The 16,008-nt window shown below is 38.4% G+C and overlaps 1 protein-coding gene across 3 annotated transcripts; it reads left to right on the top strand.

Moving 5' to 3' along the window:
* Positions 1 to 1,652: 1,652 nt before the first annotated feature.
* On the top strand, positions 1,653 to 14,987 carry dhcr7 (7-dehydrocholesterol reductase). 3 transcript variants are annotated; one of them, XM_041792017.1, is made up of 9 exons: positions 2,698 to 2,806; positions 4,495 to 5,204; positions 5,334 to 5,490; positions 6,025 to 6,247; positions 9,153 to 9,243; positions 9,395 to 9,608; positions 10,074 to 10,278; positions 10,409 to 10,540; positions 13,686 to 14,987. In XM_041792017.1, the coding sequence occupies exons 3-9, from the start codon at positions 5,381 to 5,383 to the stop codon at positions 14,148 to 14,150; spliced, it is 1,440 nt and encodes a 479-aa protein (XP_041647951.1). In that variant the 5' UTR covers positions 2,698 to 2,806; positions 4,495 to 5,204; positions 5,334 to 5,380; the 3' UTR covers positions 14,151 to 14,987. The 3 variants fall into 3 exon arrangements, with proteins under 3 accessions (XP_041647961.1, XP_041647951.1, XP_041647943.1); XM_041792027.1 differs by lacking the exons at positions 4,495 to 5,204; positions 5,334 to 5,490 and adding an exon at positions 1,653 to 1,762; XM_041792009.1 differs by having other exon boundaries at positions 4,495 to 5,490.
* The last annotated feature ends 1,021 nt before the right edge of the window (positions 14,988 to 16,008 follow it).

The following is a 16,008-nucleotide window of genomic DNA, read 5'->3' as shown; positions in this document are numbered from 1 at the left end:
ACTTATGTTTTTTGAATGAAAATAATTTGATAATGCAAGAAAGTCTATTCTCTCAACAGCACATGGAAAATTACTACTGGTAACTTTCACAAGAAAAATGTATAGACGAGTTTGTGCGAGTGAGGCAAGAAAACCAGAGGTGAGGTTATAATGAAACCTCACCATGTCATATACAGATCATTACAATACACAAACGCCATGGCACATTATACAAAAAAAACAACAAAGAAAAGCAGTAATGCATAATTAGAAGACATGAGTTAGTATAGGTATCTTACATGTAGTAGAAATATACTCATACATATCTACTTCAGCTATATAATGTAACTATATATATATACAACTTTTTAAGTATTATTTTACATTTATTATTATTATTATTATTATTATTATTATTATTGGTATATAATTTTTAGAAATGTTTTTGCCAGTATAATAATAATAATTATTATTATTACCGTACCGATCAAAATTATCATTGCTATTAGCATCACATCTGCGACCCCCAGCAGGGTAAGTGGTGTCAAAAATGCATAGATGGATGGATTATCATCAGTGCATGAGGAAAACTGAAAGCTCCACAGAGAAAGGACATGTCTGATAAGAATTCAGAACAGGAACATCTGAGGTGTTGCCTTGACATGTACATAAAAAATTGCAGAGTTTGAATATGTATAACACAACATGAACTGAAGACATTTTATAATCATCCTTCATGGTTTTAGCATGATATTCTTGTCAATTTTCATGACAGTTTTATTTTTGTGATTTTAAATTTAAAGATGGAGCAAACTTTTGCATACCTACATTTCTTCATGAAAAATCATAAGGAATACTTAAACTGTTAAACAACATATACTACACAGTAACAAAAACTTAATAATTAGTAGAATAAAATGCATTTGTTGTACGTAAGTGAGCTTGAAAGGAGCTTGAAGCCGGTGTATCTGTGCGTGCCACCATCTCATATTCTATATTGTCCAGGATGATCTGCTGGTTTATCTTATTATAATTTTATATAGACTATCCTACAATGTTTTCTGTGGATAACGTTTTAGTCTATATTTATTTTTCCCTAATCTGTAATGTTGTCCTTTTTTTATTTTGAAATTGTAATCTTTTCTCCTATGTTTTTAATTGGACATCTTTGGTTTTGTGTCCTCTGCATGTCAGTTCCTGTTTTAAATGAGCCTTTATTATTACATTGTTTTGTTCATTTTAACACTGTGCATAAAATATGTGGCGGGGGTATGGGTAGCACTGTTTAGAAAAAAAAATCTGTACACATAAAGCAGCTTGTTTTGTTTTGTTGTACAGGTTACAAATAAAGTCTGAATAAAGACTGACTAAAGTGAACAATACACAACAGTTTACGTGAGAGACAGTTTAATGAGCTAAGTAATGTTACAGATATTTTTCTGTCCTTTATAAAGTGTGAAAATGATGTTTATATATTTAAAACATAATAGTAGGAACTGTTTCCTAATATTGCCTGTACATGCTTTACTCCTGAGAAAATCTTTAACCACTGGTGAATCAGTCAGGTGCTGGTGGCTCCAGTCAGTATTGTCCAATCAGACGCTGGCATATTTCCATAGCCCGCCCATGCTTTGTGTTCATTGGCTGAATATTGATACGTAATGGCGTTATGGGCGGAATCTGAGACTGCACGGTAATTTGTCTCCAGTTGTTACATGAAAAGCACCTGGCTGAGGAGGAAAGACGAGACGAGCTGCTTCTTCTCTGCGACAGTTATCCACGGGTAAGTGAGACATGGTCATTGTACATCTGTAACGCCATTATAATCCTTAAAAAACGGTCGTTCAAGGGCAATAATTACCCATTAAATGGGGGTAAAATTTAGTGACTTGCTACCGTCAAAACATTACGGTTGGTTTATAGTTCTTCATTTTTAAGCTCAAGGATTATGAACGGACAACAAACACAAAGCTGCACGTTCAGTAATTCTGGTTTTGAACTATCCTCAAAAATATCTGAAATGTCTTTGTTATGTTTAGGTTATGCAACATTACCCCCCTCCCTCTAAACACAGTTCTTCTGTCCGTCCGAGCTGACGATAAAACCCGCTAAACATGCACATTTTGGACAAAACAGGAATTCCAACCATCGCTTCTTTTGTTTTTTTTTTTGGCTTGACTGTGAATGCTAAAAACAACATAGCATTACCTCTGCTCCAGATGCAGCCCTTACTACTGTGAGTGGGTGTGTGAATCTGTGTCACTGGGGTAGAAAGAGACGCACATGTAGTATCTACAGAACAGAAATAAAGATTGTAGCTTTAAAATAAGTTACATAAGTAGAATAAATATGATGTCACCAGCTAACTGTTCATGTAAGATTTATCAACCTGACCTCCACTCTGTTTGTTATCTGAAATCTCCAAGGACATGCACTTTAATTTCCCCAGTTATCTCATTATCTAACTGTTTGACTTGTGAAACTAAAGTACATGCTCTGATCTATCAGGACACTTCTGCTTTCTAATGTTATGGTCACAGTGCATGTAAAGCTACTGAAACTGAATTCATACATTTATTTTGAATCGGTGTCCTCACCTCTTGCTTTTAGAACTGTTTTTTACTGCTGTGTGTGTCTCTTTAACTGAAAACAGGGCATTATAAAACAAAGTAAAGCATGTTACTGATATCTGATCTTATCCTGATAATCCTCCTCCAGAAATGAACGGTGAAGCTGCCATGGAGGCCACCAGGAGACGAACCCAGCCAAGTACCAACGGGAAAACATCTGAGCATGAGGAGCAGCCTGCACAGTGGGGGAGAGCATGGTGAGTTGTAGGTTAATGATAGCCTTATTGTTATCTAATAGAGGCCAGTCCTGCATGATTTTAAAAATCATAAACACAATTATTCTGGGTGAAGGAGTTCATGACTTTTTAACACAATTGCACACTGATTGTAGGACATCAACATACATACTGAACTTTTATACTCTTAAAGGGATACTTAAACATTTTGGCAAATTCGCCCATTGCCATAATTCCTGTAGTCTTAGTAATAGGTTCATTTCCTTTAGTTGTTGGTGCAAGCTGTTTCTAGATCTGGGGGGACCGTTAAACCAGCTGCATCAAACTCATCAAACACACAATCCAACAACTCCAAAACGTTCTCGTGGACAAGTTGCGACCTGCACATTCACCACGCTATGAAATAATAACGTGTATTTATGTAACATGACACATGAAGCAAATACTCGGAACTATTTCTTGAGTGAACCACTGGCTGTAGTGACACAGTGCAGCAACTATGTCTGAAGTGTAGGTCTGGCTTTGCATTTAGCTTTAAAACATCTCCGTCTCGTAATGTTCCATGATTATTTCATAGCGTGGTGAATGTGCAGGTCACAACTTGTCCACGAGAGCGTTTTGGAGTTGTTGGATTGTGTGTTTGATGAGGGAAAGCAAAAATTCCGTTAGCTTGCACCGACAACTAAAGGAAACGGACCTAGTACTAAGATTATAGTAATTATGGCAATGGGTGAATTTGCCAAAATGTTGAAGTATCCCTTTAACACTTTGAGAAACAGCTAATAAATGAAAATGAGAATGTAGAAAAAAATAATGTTATTGGAAATAACAATATGCAATAACAATAGCAATATGTTGCCGTAGCTACATGTATGTTTTGTACAGCTCTAGTAGACATTTCTGAAGGTGGTTTAACATTAGGAACTTGACTTTGTGCATAGTTGACCACAACACCTGGCTCATTTGATCAGTATGAGCACAAGTGTACTCGGGCACCAGTCTGCTTGGAGACGTGGTCTTGGCATGATTAGTGTGTACTGGGGCGAGGTATGCGGAAGAAGACTTGTGCTTACATCTCTTGTCTCTTCAAAAAACTTCATAGGACAGAGCCACTTCATCCTCTGAGCTGCATGGTAGATTCAGAAGTTGGAAGAAGGATGTTTTTGGGATCCTGGAAATAAAATCAGCCATCGTAGTCTGCGGGATATAACTCAACAGTCCACTCAGATGTCTACATGAGTGGTTGCTGTAGTCCACTCTTCCTCTTTATACAATATCTACCTAATGTAAAATGCTGTAATAAGCAAATGTTCTGTTAGAGGGGTGAAATGTTATTAAACAGGCTTTTGTATTCAGCAGGCAGGTCATGGGACCACAAAATGGTCTCATGTCATAGTAATGTGACACATGTTAACAAACTTGTACCCTCACAGAGCAGCAGCTTTAGTGCTGTTTGGGCCAACACAGGATGCATTCAGGGAAAATATAATGTTAAGCTGTCAGTGCTTGATAAAAAAACAGGGTTTCCTCCAGGATTTTTTGAAACTGTGGGGGAGGGCTTTGCCCCGGGAAAAAAAAAACAAAACATTATCACAACTTAAAACTTTTATACATAAATTATTTATTTAACACAAACATAATTTAGCCTTATCTAATGGCACAGTTTGCAGCCAGGCTGAGAGCACTTCATTTTTCTTGTTTTCTTAAAGAAGAGCTCCAAGGCTCTGCTGTATGGAGAGTCGGCCACAGGTGGCCCATTGATGGGGAGTAGCATGTATGCTGCTAGATGGTCCCCCTGCAGCCTGTTCCTAAGGTCTGACTTCATCTACACACAAAAACAATTAAAAGTGAGGGGGGTTGCAAAATTGAGAGAAACCAAACCATGCCTGACTTACAGTTTACCATTGACCAAATGTCTTACTCTGTTCATCGTTGAGAAATCTCTCTCACAGTTCACTGAGGATACAGGTACTGTGAGGCCAATGGCTGCTAGCTTGCTTAAGCATGGGTACAGCTGTCCCCATTCATCATTTTGGGATGCCAGTTTCATCATTATGTTGAGCTGTTCCATATTCTGTATCATATTATAGAAAACACTGATCAGGATCCCTCAAACATTGTCCTGTATGATTCTGCTGTTGATTCAATTTTTGTTTTACCTTGAAGACTCCAGTCAGCATGTGCTGCTTATAAGAGGCCCATTCTTGGAGCAGTTCAGGATTTTCAGATCTTTGTAGGAATTTTGCTGACAGGGTCCAAAGATGTCCTGTGTTGACCTTATCATCTTCCTTGGCTGCCTGGGGTCCCAGCACATGAAAGGCTCCCAGGATGCCCAGCTGTTGAAACCTTCTGTCTAAGCTATTTTGCAGGCCATCCAGATAAGGTTCCATAACCTTTACATGAAATGAAAAAGAATAAGGTCAGTCACACAATGCTTGGCTTTATAGTTTAATAAATGATTGTTTAAGCCACAATAGGTTGTGTTGCTTAAAAATTAAGAAAAGAGTAGGGATAGACTGTTATAACATACCTGCTCTTTGATGGCCAGGAAGTTTACATTTTCCTTTTGGAAGACCCTTGACAGTCGAGCCAGATATGGCAGCACGTCTGCCTGCAGGTGGACTGCTGCTACAAACCATAAAGTCCCTTGGCTACAGGGCATTTGTTCACCTCAGTCTCTTCAGCCAAAGCAGCCAGGACGGCCGGTAGGTTTCTCTGCAACGTGGTGATTGCCAGGTGTTGAGAAAAAAAAAAAAGATCATAGTTCTGAAGGCATGGTGGATTTTATTTTTGCGTGGCGGTGCACCACGATCATTTACATGTAGCAGAAACCCTGAAGAAGATAGTCTAAGTATGTTAAAGGTGGTAAACTGCAGTCTAACAAAACATCAACAATAAGCCCGTACTTTCATGTTTCTTGTAAATATTCACCCCCTATCTATCTACATGGCATTCATTATTAAAATTAAATTAAGATAAATACTATAGCAACATCTGTATTTTTACTGTTTTTACGTATGCTGAAATTGTCAAACGTTTAGTTATAATCTATAATGTAATTTGGATCACAAGGATCTTAAAGTGCATAGGCTATATATTTCCAGAAAAATGCAACGACTTCTGTTAAACTTTTCCATCAGCTTTCACCTTAAAGTGACGACCTGAATCACAGGTTTAATCTGCTGCCATGCTGAAATCTCATCGTCCTCTGCCTTCATGTTAATCTGATTCTGTTTCAGGGAGGTGGACTGGTTTTCTCTGATCAGTGTGGTCGGCCTGCTCTGCTTCGCTCCTTTCATCGTCTTCTACTTCGTGATGGCTTGTGATCAGTACCAGTGCTCCATCAGCCAGCCTCTGTTTGACCTGTTTCAAGGTGAGACCACGCTTCTCTCCATCTGGGACCGGGCGCCCTCCTTCACCTGGACAGCTGCAAACATATATGCCATCTGGGTGGCTTTCCAGGTAGGTAAACAAACATGACAATATCTGAGGTGCCGGTCTCTTACATCTGTGTGTGCAGACGGGTTTAATGATGGCAACATGAGCTGTGTGTGTTTCTATTAAACTTTTCCTTTTGGAGGTAGCTTATTGATTACCATTCCCCCTGCTCTAAAAATACCAGCCCCAGTCAGAAATACAAGCTGAGGAGGCTTGAATCTCTCCCTGGGTCACCTTCTTATTTTGATCCATCTATTTCCATCTCTATCTTCCCCAGTAATTCCCCATTGCATCTCATTTTACCTTTCTTCTTCCTCCTTTTTTAATCCCTTTCTTTGCCCATTTTTCTCCTCAACAGATCTGATATCAAACACTCACTTAAAACCGTTCAGTATGAGAAACGAAGCATCTCTCAAGGAACTTTTATTCAAACTGAAAGATGGATTTTCAAATAAATGTGTTTTCTACCAGTCATTTATGAGCCTTTACCCTTTTTTAGATAGGAAAGTGGATTGAGGAGGAAACAAGAAAGATAGGGAGGAATGGCATGCAGGAAATGAGCCACAGGTTGGACTTGAACTGGGTATACCTGCTTTGGAAACAATAACAATAACTCTATACTGGCACAGGCCATCAGTGCCCCACATACATGTTTATAAAAAGTACTGCTAATATTTTTTGTCAGATTGATTTGAATTGTCCATTTTTGTATTGATTTTTAATTTTATTGTAAGGTATGACATCCCTTCAAGTCTTACTGGTTCCGATAAATGTTATGTTCATTGGAGAAGAGCTCTGGACAGATAATCTCCTAGTAAAAAAAAAAACTTCATGGATGAAAAATGAAGTCTTTTTAGACTCAGTTTCTAAGTTTACCATTCACTTATATTTTTATTTATGGTTTATTTGTTAGTGACAGACTGGAAACAGCCATCCCATGCATGAATTACAGTGTTTAAAATAATTGCTAATTTGCAACATTCATCCATAAAAGGGCTTTCGTGAGAATAAAATAATAAAACCAGATGTTAAAACAGGTGAACTGGATGCAACATAAACACATTTAGCAGTGACAGCATTACAGAAATTTAGATGATTGCAGCTTTGTTTACCGATTTAACCAAGAGTTTGTTAAAAACAGTGAAGTTTGTAAAAAGTTTCCAGTGATCTGCTAGGTTTGTTTTTTTGTTGTTCTTTGCTTTGTGCACAGCAACATAGCAATGAAACACAAATAAAGAGATAACAGATGTTTACTCAGGTTTTGAAGATGTCTTCCTTTGAGGGGTTTAGACTTGCTCTAGAGCAGAGGTGTCCAAACTGTGGCCCAGGGGCCAAATGCAGCCAGTGGTCCAATTTTGATCGGCCTGCAGATAATATGAAATACTGCCCACATTTGAATATAAAGCTTGTGCTTGACTGTATTGTACTTCATAGTGTCAGCACATAACATTGCTACCATGCTTATTATGTAAAGAAACATCTTGACAAGAAGAATTTATTGATGTGTTTTGTATGACTAAATTGAGATAAGATACTGACAACCAAAATAATGATAATATAATTTTTCCAACTCCCTGGTGGGTTACGGCACCAAATAGCAGTACCAGTAATATTCCAGGGGCTAACTCAGTGGTAGCTAGGGCCAAACAGGACCCCCTGAAATCTGTGTGGCATCCCCAAAAACCTGGAAATGATTGATTTGCCTCGTCAGCCATTAAATCAAGCATGTAGTGTTAGTTCAGACAGGCCATGGAATCAAGCACCTCCGTAATTGAGATCAGCTGATCTCACACAAGCCCTCAACAGCTGACAGCAAGCTGATTTGCTTTAAGCACATTATTGGCTGATCGCTCTCATGCTGCCTTACTTAAACTGCTTTTGCCTGGCCATGCTCTGCCATTCTCTCTGCAACCTGCTTTGGCAATCCTCCTCCACCCCAGCTCCTCCTTCATTCTGCTTCTGACTTAATCAGTGTTAATCATTCGTCATTAATGCCTGCTGTTCTCTGCTCTGGAATTTTTTGCTGCTTCTCTCTCTGCCTTATTAGCAAAGAGAGACAAAGTGGTCCTGACTGAACTAACCACTTGGCATACTCCATCACTAAGCATATCTTAACCTGCATTATATTGGTTTATAAACTTCCATACACCTCACCTTGTGGATATTAAAGTGGCCCCATCATCTTTATATATGTCTTTATTTGGCTCTCAGTGGAAAAAGTTTGAAAACCACTGCTCTAGAGCTACTACAATGCCAGAATGCTAAACTGTGATGTGATTCTTGGGAGAAAAAAACAATATCAATACCTAAGGCAACTTGATTATGGCAAAAATCATAATCATGATGATCTTGATTAATATTGAGATCATGATTATTCAATACACATTATTATCAATACATATTCATTTTACAACATCTATATTACATGCATTTACCAAACCTCAACACTCATAGCAAAACCTGTGGATAAAACAAGGATAAAAGCATGTAGCTCAGTTATCACATTATCATAATTATCTTTTTATGATTGTAGGAGGCCAAAATTGTGATAAAAGTTGTAACTTGATTAATTGCCCAGCACTATCAGTCCAAGGCACCCTAAACTGGGCCCTTCCTTGTTTTGTAACTGACAAAAAGTGCAGGCAAGCTGCACTGCAAATGTCTACAATACAGTAAATTTGCAGCATATTTGTGCAGTTTATTGTTTTTTGCTTCACTTTGATGGCTTCATCTCTATTCAACACACCTCTGTGATAAAATAGATGCAGCTTTTTAAGGCTTTGTTTATTTTTGATACTGTTGTTTATAAGAATAATTGATATTGTACTGTTTTAAAAACACATAAAAAATGGTAAGAAAGCCACTATTCTGACAGACCTTAACTGATCTTAGAAAATGGCAGAAAATAACATTGTTTGTTTTTCCAAAGGTGTTCCTGTATATGTGCGTTCCTGATGTTACTCATAAATTCATTCCTGGTTATGTGGGTGGAGTCCAAGATGGAGCGAGAACTCCTGCAGGTAGTTAACACGATAACACACAAAATAGGCAATCCCTTTTTACAAAAACACTTGTTTGTTGTTATGTACCTAATGAGTGTGTGCATAGTAATATATGTAATGCAAATATTAAAATACATTTTTCTGTGTTGTTTGCCCATCTCTGCTGCAGGTCTGATCAATAAATATGAGATCAATGGGTTGCAGTGTTGGCTGATCACTCACGCTCTTTGGTTTGCCAATGCCCAGTATTTCCACTGGTTTTCTCCCACCATCATATTTGACAACTGGATCCCCCTGATGTGGTGTACTAACATCCTGGGCTACGCTGTGGCCAGCTTTGCTTTTATAAAGGCGTACTACTTCCCAACAAACGCTGAAGACTGGTGAGTCCAAAGCAGGATTTTTTCAAAGGTTAGAAGGAAGAATAGGTATCCCTAGGATTTCACTACCATTATCAATACCGATTCTGCTTATTGATACCTATTCTTATTAATAATCTTAACAATACTTCTGCTGGCATGACAACCCTGCAGTCCACAAACTCCGACTCTGCTGCATGCAAACATGTTCTCCTGTATAGGTATTTGCGACAGTGCAACTTGTGCAAAGAAGGGACAGCGCTACGAACTGTCCCTTGAAACAACAGGAAGTTATGAAAGAAAATTTCTGTGCAATATAAATAAAATAATGATCATTCTATTCTTTTAACCAGCTTTCTGCAAATCCCAGTAACTTAAAAGTATGAAATTTTAAATGTACAATGTTTAGAATTCTTAAAGGAGTTTTTTTCTTACAAGTTCAACAACCAAACTAACTTGGTTTTGTCTTTTTTTTTTTTTTATCTACAGTAAGTTCACAGGGAACTTTTTCTACAACTACATGATGGGCATTGAGTTCAACCCTCGGATTGGCGAGTGGTTTGACTTCAAGCTTTTCTTTAATGGGCGGCCTGGCATCGTAGCCTGGACTCTGATCAATCTTTCCTACATGGCCAAGCAGCAGGAGCTGTACGGACACGTCACAAACTCAATGATCCTGGTCAACGTGCTGCAGGTACAGTGATACTGGAGTAAATGGTATCAAAGAGAAATGAAGATGCAGGTGGAAAAAAATACATCATTTTGAGATGCTGTGAGCTGATGGTGAGTTATGTTATTTTTTCCCCCCTTTTTCTCTCTTACAGGCTATTTATGTGTTGGATTTCTTCTGGAATGAGGCGTGGTACCTCAAGACCATTGACATCTGCCATGACCACTTCGGATGGTATCTGGGCTGGGGTGACTGTGTGTGGCTGCCATACCTCTACACACTACAGGTACAAACATTAATGTTAACAAACATAAATCCTAGCCACTTACTGCCTTCATAGCACTCATGAAACTTTTTCTAGCGAGTCTGGAACTTGGTTGGTTTTCCAAGGTCTTTAAAGATTAAGTCCACATCAGTAAATCCGATGTTGAAAGTCTGTTTATCCATTTTATAATCCATTTTTCAATTGTTCCTGCAGCTAGTGGTTAAGTCTGCTGCCATATTGTCTGTTTGTATCCCAGAATGCATTGCGACTAGGCTTTGACAACCAATGGTAGGCTGCTCTGATATCACGTCATGCTTTGCTGAACAGAGCATGTGCACAGACTTAAAAACTGCAGAAGAGAGCCTGAATGACTCATAAAAGAGAGAAACAGAGACACAGAGAGGCTATAATTTTTCCCTCAGAGTCACTGCAGATAAGAACTGCTTAAAAAGCGCAATACCTTTTTTAAATATGTGAATATTTTGAAGACTTTTTTGTCACAGAAGTATCATTTTTTAATTCTTTGTTCCAAGGAGATGTTAAAACAAGTTTGTGCATAAAAACCCTTTAGTCATTAATGTTTACTGTGTTTGATACATAATAATCTTTGAGTTTTACTTTCCAGTTATAATTTTTTTGTGTGTTTATAGTCTCATAACATAAGTTCAAATGACAATGCTTTAGCATACATATTCTTAAAGCCAAAATTGTCCTTAAAAAGATGTTGAGAGGTTGACTGTGCACCACAGGGTGGATGTTTTACAAGCTTTTTAAGATAAAAGGCCAGGCGAGACACAATGTTTTCAAAAATAGCATAGAGCTCAGAGAGTTAAACCAAAGCCCTCCTTTTACTTTTAAATACCTGCAGACAGCTTAATGGACAAGTCAGAAGTAACCTGGACATTGTTATATCAGACATTAAACTTTTTATGCTTTCTTCAGCTATTTTCAGTCTCTTTATCTGTAGCTAGTTCTGCTTTTCTGTGGTTCAGCTAATGTCACAATAATCCACCAGAAGTTCTTTATTTTCTTCAAAACTGAAAGCATGTCTGAAAGGTTTCCTTGAAGGGATATTTCTGTATACTTGAAGTTGGGTCATATGATGTACTTGACAATAGCAGCAGCATTAGCCCCAAGAGATTTCAGTGTAGATTACCCCTTTAAGAAGACTTGCTGGGGGGCGCAGGTGGCTGAGTGGTTAAGGCGTGCCCCATGTATACGGACGGCCTGGGTTCAAATCCGGCCTGAGGCCCTCCACCGCACGTCTCTCCCCCGCTCTCATCCCTGTTTCCAACTCTATCCACTATCCTCCTCTATCAAATAAAGGCACAAAAATGCCCAAAATAAACCTTTAAAAAAAAAGAAGACTTGCTGGTCATTCTGGCTGGGAAGCTAAGCTATGCAGCATAGCAGAAAGGTATACTTTTTCCATGTAATTTTTGTAGTGTTGGTAAAAATGGGCAAAAAAAATGACGCTGGCTCAAACGTATGGAAAAATCTATTGAATCTATCAAGGGTTTTTTTTTTCACACAAAAAAGCCTCTGTGTTTGGCACAATTTACTTCATACAACCCAACTTGAAAAATTCCAAGGTATCCCTCCAACTTTAGATAAAATACAAAGGAAAAGCATAGTGGAGAACGGTTTCTTGAGAAAATATCACATCTTCATTGTCCACCTTGCTGAAACTCCTCAAAAGTCTAAATGCAGTCACATTATTCAATGATTATTAGACATCAGTAAGTCATTTTGTACATGCACTCCTACATAGTTGTTAATGTATAACTCGTATAAACATTGGGTTTCACAGAAAAAGCACTTCAAAGCTGACTCCTGCCTTAAAGTCATAGTTCCAGACTACACAGGTATACCTGTGCAGTACTCCTGTAATAATTAATCTAAAAGTGAAGGAAGAATCAGGTTATCATGTCTATAATTGGTTTGGTAAACTTAAAAACTACTTAGATCCATATATTATTAAAGATGTAACATTATAAAAGAATAAAAAAAAAGATTCGGACATGTCTGAGTGTGTCTGTGTTTCTTTGTGTGTTTCTCAGGCGAGGCAGAGTGAGGGCAGACTGTCTCATTTTTTGTCTTGAATTGATAGAATATTAAAAAATTAAGAGCCCATGAAACTTTCAGCATGAGTTTTTATCAACTTTACAAAGTTTCTAAAGACAGTTGTATGATCTGTGATGTTTGACATCACAATTAATTCTACGTGGTTTTTTTTTTTTTTTTTTCTGTAAGGAACTAATTGAGACATCAAATGTGTTAGTTTGACAGCCCTAGATACACAAGTTATTCTTGTATATTTCTTCACTCCAATTAAGAATTTAACCTTTCAGTAGATGGATGAATTATCTTTGTTAAACGAGCTGAATAAATAAATAAATAATCCTGTTTGGGGTCGTGGGGAGCTGGAAACTATCCAAGCTGTCATAGGGCGAGGTGGGGGGTATGCCGTGGACTGGTCCCCAGTCAAGCACAGGGCTGGCATGTATGGACAAACATTGGGCACTCTTACACCTACAGCCAATTGAGAGTCACCACTTAACCTAACGAGCACTACCTCAACTTTATAAAATAAAAACTACATATTTAAGTTTGATTTAAGAATGCACATCACATTGCAGATTTTTTTGTGATGGTAATTTCAGGGAAACTGATTTATTTTAAAACACCCAGGATACAGTATTCCATTATTACCACCCAACCTGATTTGATATCAGTCATGACATAATTGTATCACATGAGCCAGGATGACAAGATGTTGCCATATCTATTGTTTCACCCCTAAACAGCATATCTACGGGTGGTTTCAAGGTAAGGTCTCTGATGGTCAGGTTTACTGGAATCTGGGCCAAAGTCCAGTTCATTTGAACATAGGAGTACCGTACTAAGGTACTGTGCCTAAATCCACTTTATGAGTTGGTCTTAGGCATGATTCATACATACTTACACTCCGGCACTGTGAGCAGAAGATATAAATGTAAGACATGATTCATGATGGTAAATGTGGGGATATGATTGCTATCTGTAAATACCCTGGGACACAGTAGTATTAAAGCCCAAACTCAATATAATCTTTGTTTAGGCATGGACATGGTGGTGACTAGTTCATTTAAACAACAATATGTATACATGTTTTTTGTCTCTCCAGGGTCTGTACCTGGTATACCACCCAGTCCAGCTCTCAAACATCCACGCCCTGGCCGTCCTGTTACTCGGCCTCGTCGGTTACTACATCTTCCGTTCAACCAACCACCAGAAGGATTTGTTCAGACGCACTGAGGGCGCCTGCTCCATCTGGGGCCGGAAACCAACGTACATCGAGTGTTCGTACCACTCCGCTGATGGAGGCCTGCACCACAGCAAGCTCATGACCTCGGGTTTCTGGGGTGTGGCCCGGCACTTCAACTACACCGGTGACCTGATGGGTTCTCTGGCCTACTGTGCCACCTGTGGCTTCGGACACATTCTCCCGTACTTCTACATCGTCTACATGACCATACTGCTGGTCCACCGGTGCGTACGTGATGAGCACCGCTGCAGCAGCAAGTACGGAAAGGACTGGAAACGCTACACGGATACTGTGCCCTACAGGCTGATTCCTGGAGTGTTTTAGGAGGGACGGGGAGAAGTGGGAGAGAAAAGATGGGAACAGGGAGAAAGGTTAGGCTATAACAGGCTGAGAAAGCAAGAATTTTGAAGTGACCACCAAGATAAATGTTTGAACTGTGTGATTTTACATACAGTGTGAAGAATATACCTCAGTGATAATAGCTGTAGCCCTTCATTTCATTCTTTTTAAGTGCTGTTCTTGTGTTCACGTATGTACAGTCAGCTTATTCCTCATTCCTCTGCCTCTGTAAAGGCAGCTTGACACAACAGCTTCCTATTTTCATACTCAGACCATTTAAAATGGATAAAGGCATTTTTTAAAAACTTTATGAAGCATCAATAAAACTAACAAAGCAGGTTATAGTACAGGTTCAACCAGCTTAGTCCAAATTCAGGGACATAATCCCTCAGTTCTCTAGTTAAGATATTCTTAAAGGTTTTTCACACTTTGTTTTTCACAGCCTGTCTGGATCAGTTCCTCAAATATAAAACTTGGACATTTTTATGTTTTCTGCTCTCAAAATAAGAAACTTAACAAAGATATTTGGCACTTGAGACAGCCTTTAAGTACACGAATTAATCTAAGTCTTCATACTGACTTAGATTAATTGTTTACAATAACAGTAATGGACCAAATGTTTTTGCTGCTTCCGCTGGTCTGATCTGCCTCATAAAAATGTTTTTAATGTTTTTATATCTACACACAGAAAGTCTTTCCACATGTGGGTAAAAAGAGCATCCTAATTTCACATGTATTGTTGGATGGTCTTCCCTCCTAATACCAGCACTGCCTTTCTTATAGAGACAAAGTAACAAAATAAAGTTTGAATTTTGTTATCTACCAATGGTGCTTCATTAAGTGGCATTCATTTGTGTTTTCTTCTTTTTTCTCTGACATAGTATGAGGTATATAAAATCCAGACAGCTTGAAAGTCTGTCTTATTTGGTATCATATGACCCCTGATATATGTATAATATGAAGGTTTAAGAGCATTATTAAACAGAACACATAGTTTGTGAGATGTGGTAATGGTATCACCAGCTCTGTGTCCCTAACCTCTGATTGTCATTTTCGTGTTGACCACCAGAGGGCAGCAGATAACTGTGACATCTCAGTGGTCAGAGAAAGAGTTCTGCTTGTGAAAATTAAATCTCTCTCTCTCTCTGTGGTGTGTGTTGACCTACACTATGAATTCCATTTTATCTTTCAAGATCAGAGATACTGTCACACATCTTTAACAGGAAACAGCAGTGTAAAGACGCTTCAAACTCTTTATTACTGAGTATGCTCTAAAACGTGTAAATAAGCCAATTCAGATCAATATCACAAAATTGTATTCTTAATGCAGTTTTTAGTTGGAGAAAACACTGATACAACTTTTTCTCTGCAGCAGTGGCAGTGGTTTAAATGTGGATCTGTCTTCTTTTAAGGCTGTTTTTTTTAATTATCCCTGTTATATATATCCAGAGTTGGAATAGCATGTTAGTGTAACATCACTACTGTGCCATTACTACAGTTTTTATGAGTTGATTTTACGCTGCCACAGCATCACTAAATAATGTGTTACCTTCATATGGGTATTTGTGCAAAAAATAAAGGAAAAATGAATGCTAGAGAGACCTCCTCCAATGACTGGTGTCCTAACAGTGAGCATGCATAATATCTGGTGTCACATCATGTGGCAGCAATGCAAGCTCACTGACCACACTGCACCCATTGAAAAAGGAATTCTGTGCCCTGAGAATCTCAGCTTCCCCTTAAAACGTATGTAGTATATCTACCACTATTACTTTAATTGCACAGAAGGAGAAGTGTGGTACTTTGTACTTAAGAGCCAGAGTCACTTTGAATAGTTTTGCCT

Source organism: Cheilinus undulatus, linkage group 1, assembly GCF_018320785.1.
Source record: "Cheilinus undulatus linkage group 1, ASM1832078v1, whole genome shotgun sequence".
Classification (NCBI taxonomy): Eukaryota; Metazoa; Chordata; class Actinopteri; order Labriformes; family Labridae; genus Cheilinus; species Cheilinus undulatus.
The sequence above is the reverse complement of the archived record's forward strand: the minus strand, read 5'-3'. Positions and strand labels throughout refer to the sequence as shown.